The 5,230-nt window shown below is 42.3% G+C and overlaps 1 protein-coding gene across 1 annotated transcript in view; it reads left to right on the forward strand.

Moving 5' to 3' along the window:
• napsa (napsin A aspartic peptidase) overlaps nt 1-5,230 on the forward strand; it is a 9,740-nt gene that overhangs the window by 3,207 nt on the left and 1,303 nt on the right. The window contains exons 4-9 of the mRNA XM_014012852.1: nt 910-1,033; nt 1,232-1,350; nt 1,873-2,072; nt 2,159-2,281; nt 3,866-4,010; nt 4,102-4,200. Of these exons, the coding sequence (XP_013868306.1) occupies nt 910-1,033; nt 1,232-1,350; nt 1,873-2,072; nt 2,159-2,281; nt 3,866-4,010; nt 4,102-4,200 (810 nt within the window). The remainder of the gene's footprint in view (nt 1-909; nt 1,034-1,231; nt 1,351-1,872; nt 2,073-2,158; nt 2,282-3,865; nt 4,011-4,101; nt 4,201-5,230) is intronic.

Consider the following 5,230-nt stretch of genomic DNA (forward strand, 5'->3'; position numbering starts at 1 on the left):
GTTCTGAAGGCAAAAGGGGGTCCAACCCGTTACTAGCGTGGTGTACCTAATAAAGTGGCCGGTGAGTGTATATAAAATGCAACAACTGGCCTTCTTTAAAATAATTAATGTCCTCTTCCACCTTGAAGCCTGAAGTTTTAAGCAAAGCCTTTGTTCAAACTGTTAGCACTCAGACGATGTGTTGACGGTCACCCTCAGTTACTACCACAGCAAATTTGAGCTCAGTTTCTATAAAAATTTACTAAGTTGCAGCCATTTAGCCTTTGCTACGGTTGATTAGCTGTGGCCATCGTGAATTGGGTCTAAGAGTTAATCAGCTGTAGATGTACATCCAAATATTGTTTCATGAGCGTTTCATTAAAATCTGGTTCATGGGATGTTATGCTAACAGATGAGCCAACACAGATGACGACATGATTTAAATACAGAGCCTCACAGAGGAATTTTAAAAGCTTCGTTCCAAGCAGGTACTGATCACACTGATAAAAACTGCACTCTGTTGATCTTAAATTTATGAAGGACGACACAAACTACATGTTTTATTTTCATCTGCAGTCTCATGTCAAAGTTCGACATTCCCATCACATATTTGGGAGTTCAGCAGCTGAATGAGATATTTACGGTGGAAACTTTAGGTTTTCCTTGTGACAGAAAAGAGAAAAATGCTYAAGTAAATATTTCCCTTTAGCACTCATGGTACTACGTGTTGACTTGAGTCTGACAGTTTTTATTTCCCATTTGAAGTCCGATATGAACCAGGTTTATTTTGGGAGCAGAAACTTGTTAAGTTTCTGCCGAGTTTTTAACGTGGTTTTAAGACCAGTCACATCATAGGATCAGAAAGCATTTCTAATGATGTTTGGCTACATTTCACCTCCATGTTCCACCCTGTTTGCCCTGTCCTCCCAGGCCCAGTACTACGGGGTGATCAGCATCGGCACTCCTCCGCAGGACTTCTCTGTGCTCTTTGACACCGGCTCCTCCAACCTCTGGGTCCCCTCCATTCACTGCTCCTTCTTCGATGTGGCCTGCTGTGAGTCGGCTTTCCGCCCACAAAAAAAATTACAGATTCATTATGATTCTGTTGCGTTTAGTTTTAATTCAGTCACACGAAGCAAAGGTTGTTAGACATCTGTAACTGGTTGGATTTTATCCGTCTGTTTTCAAACCCACACTGACTTTGACCACTTTGAGAGAAACTCGGCTTTGATTGCGCGTCTGCTGCTTTCAGGGGTTCATCACAAATACAACTCGAAGAGGTCGAGCACGTACGTTCAGAACGGCACCAAGTTCTCCATCCAGTACGGCAGAGGTAGCTTGTCTGGCTTCATCAGCGAGGACACGGTCTCAGTGAGTCTCACACCCGCCTGACCACATTATTAGTTTTGCCCCTTTTCCACTAGTGCCACTTAGTGTAGTGTTGGTATATGGTTCCAAGCGGTCCCAGTCGACACCAAAATGTGACGTCAGAACACTTTTCATGACTGATTGGCTAGGGGGTGGAGTCACTGGTTGTGTCTGAGCTGCCTTCCCAACAACTCGAGGCGCCACGTTTTCAATTGTAGCAGCATTAGTCATGTTTCCATCCAACTTTAATTCAAATTTTTAGCACATTTTTAACATTTCAGAACTTATTCGGCAAATGTGTTTCCATCTCTTATTTTGCGCATTAACTTTTTTTTTTCGAAAAACCCAAAATCCTCCACCAGCCACCCAAAAACACACCCACTGGAACCGGACTGGAACGTCAATGGAAAAGCACCCGAACTGACCCGTTCTGACACGGACCGTACCGACACTACACTAAGTGGCATTAGTGGGAAAGTGACGTTAATTTTCTCCGCTCCTCACGCCCGTCCTCTCTGCTCGCAGGTGGCAGGCCTGCCTGTGACCAATCAGCAGTTTGGTGAGGCTGTGCAGCAGCCCGGCATCACCTTCGCCGTTGCCCGGTTTGACGGGGTCCTGGGGATGGCGTACCCCTCCATCTCGGTCGCTAACGTCCTCCCGGTGTTCGACACAGCTATGGCTAAGAAGCTCCTGCCCCAGAACCTTTTCTCTGTTTATATAAGCAGGTGGGCGGCAGAAACATTAAAGAAGTGGCTGCATTTTTTGGGGGGAATTATTTTGCTAATGCAGTTTTTCATTGACTGTGTCTCAGAAACCTGACGGCATCAGTCGGAGGGGAGTTGGTTCTGGGTGGGACCGACCCGCAGTACTACACCGGAGAGCTACAATACTTTAACGTGACGAGGAAGGCCTACTGGCAGATCGGCATGAACAGGTGAGAAAAAACAAACTGTAGCGAGGGATAACAGTCCGGGTATGGGTCTCGCTTTGGTTTTCACATTTTAAAACAAAATCGCAAAAAAGAAAACAATCGTGTCGTTAAAATGTGAAATCGAACTACGGTAATTAAAACTCAACACTGTTTGAGTATGTGCTTCATCTGTCAAAATCTAAAATAAAATATGGTTGTTGTATTAATATGTAGCGATACCAGAAATGATAGAAGTCAACAAAGAGGAAGAGTTCATTAATGATGCATTAATAGTCGTGTTTCCATCCAATTTTAATTCAAATTTTGAGCGAATTTTTAAAATTTCACAAAAAGAAAAAACGAAGAAATGCGAATCAGACGCATTTCCATCAACTGGCTTGAAGCGAACCAGTTACGTCAGATTACTGTGTAGTAAACAGGAAGTAAAAGTTGCATCTCAGGACCATGGAGAGAAGCAATCAGGAACGTGTTGCTTCTATTGGGAAAGTTGAAATTATTCTGTCATATCAACTAGTTCTGGCGATGTTACAAGCTGTCTGGAGACGTAGAAAAAAAATGCAATTCTCTTCACATTACGGGAATAACAGAAGATGCAGACAGCGGGAGGAGGGTCCAGCTGCAGTCGCCCTGGTACCGGTACCGTTCAGACAGAGAAAACAGCTGATCAACATGTGAGGTAAATGTTCACTACGTCAGAACTTATTAGGCAAATGTGTTTCCATCTCTCCTTTTGCGCATTAACTCTTTTTCGAAGAAACCAAAAACCACCTCAAGCGAGCGTATCAACTTTTATGCGAATTAGAGTAAGTGTTTTTTTGAATCAAGCTGTTTCCATTCACCTTTTCTGATGCGATACTTCAAAATGCGCATTAAAAAACGTTGATGGAAACACGTCTAATGATGCAGTTCTAGTGGCTGGAAGAAGACTGCTTAAAAACAGAAACAATCTCTAAAGATATTGGCAGCAACTGACTGTTAGTACACATTTTGTTCCATTTCTTAAAGGGACAATATCATATAAAATCAACTTTTATATCATGTTATAATGTTATCCTCTCATCAAAAACATGCCCAGAGTCTTGCTTTGACATCCATGCATGTTTGAGAAATCCTGTGCTGTCCTGAGGCAGCCAGGCAGGGGAGCAAAACAACCAGTTGGGACTAGAACCGCGTTTTGGGACCAGCTCCTCCTCTGGYCTGTGTCTCCAAGCTGAGCTTCTTCATCACAGAGCACACACACCCAGCCCCGCGCTGAAATGGGCCGGACAGAAGCAGAAGGTGGTTCTTAAAAGAGACAGAGGCCAATTTCAAGGTGTTTAGAAACAGATATGATGAGAAGTCAAGTTTATTTTCTATTTAAACATATAAACAAAATTTTAATAATAACTGAAGGTGACATATATACTTTATTAGGGTATATAATTTAAATATACGCCTGAGAAACACATAATATTGGCCCTTTAAGATGAAAAGTACTTGACGAGAAATGTTGACCAGACTAATTGTCGAGTTAAAACTGATCCAATTGATGTTTTTTCCTTTGTTTGACCTACACTGATGTTTCTTCTTCTCTAACCTCCTCTGCAGCGTTGATGTTGGAAATCAGCTGACCCTTTGCAAAACCGGATGCCAGGCAATCGTCGACACAGGAACGTCCCTGATGGTCGGTCCTGCAGCAGAGATCAAAGCGCTGCACAAAGCCATCGGAGCTCTGCCCCTGGTGATGGGAGAGGTAAAACTGGATCGTGTTTGGTTTGTTTGTTTAAAGGGTCTCCGTTTTCTTTTTGATATTTAAAGTCATGATGRGTTCTGCTTCCCATCAGTACTTTATTGACTGCAAGAAGATTCCATCACTTCCTGTTGTTTCATTCAACATCGGAGGGAAGATGTTTAACCTGACCGGGGAGGATTATGTCCTGAAGGTATTAACTGGTCAATATTCCACAGAAACACACACTGTTATTTTATTTTATTGTGTCAACAAAAACTGAGCTGAAGGATGGATGTTAAATCTTAATATGAAACACTGAGCAGAGCTGTCAGCTCATACTAACATACGGGAAACTGAGACACCAAGCTGACCTTTGACCTGTGGYGAAGTAGAGTTCAGTTTTTAGCTTGTTTTGGTCAGACTTAAACTTTATATCTCCAACGTGAGGCTGTTCAAAAAGCTTCAGTGTCTACAACAGGTAAGATATTAACTATTCACCTTTCTACAGAACCATACTTCATCAGAGGGATAGTTGTTGCTTGGTTGGCCGACATGTCATGAACCGTTGAGGTTACTGTCAGTCCATCTCTGGGTTTGAAACTTTTACAGTTAAACATTAAGGTCTGGGCTTCGTGGGGCAACATTTTACCGTTAGGCACAACTTTCCTGCTCTTGCAGAAAGACCATTGCACTGTCGATGGTACATTTGGCAACACGTGGAGCTGAGGGAGAAGAAATGGAGAAGTCTGATTTCTTAATTGTGAAATGTAGCTGTCTTTTAATCCTGAAGTTGCAGGTTCGAGTCCAAGTTGTGTCAGGGAGGGCAGCGTGTGTGAAACATTAAATCTATAAGCTGTCTGGGTACTTTTCATTATAGGTTTGTTGCTAACGTATGTACAGTAGAAGCCCCTTTCCGTCACATAAAACTAAGAGTCATGTGTGTCATAAATATATAATTCTAATTTTGCATTTGTTTCCTGGTTCTTCATTCGTGCTGAAGTGACTAAAGACAAATTCCTCCAGCTGGTCATAAAATAAATGCGGTCGGCCACTCCACCGCTTAGCTTATGAAATATACGGTGGAGGAAAAAAAAGTTACGGATTTTTTTTACTCTGATATATAATCACAAACTACAGGATATATCATGTGCTGACCGGACAGAACATCAGTACCAGTAATATTTACACAGTTCAGCCTAGTAGTGGTAAAAGTAATTTTACTGTTGTCCATTATATTTACC

This window comes from Austrofundulus limnaeus, unplaced genomic scaffold, assembly GCF_001266775.1.
Source record: "Austrofundulus limnaeus strain Quisiro unplaced genomic scaffold, Austrofundulus_limnaeus-1.0 Scaffold96, whole genome shotgun sequence".
In the NCBI taxonomy this organism is placed as follows: Eukaryota; Metazoa; Chordata; class Actinopteri; order Cyprinodontiformes; family Rivulidae; genus Austrofundulus; species Austrofundulus limnaeus.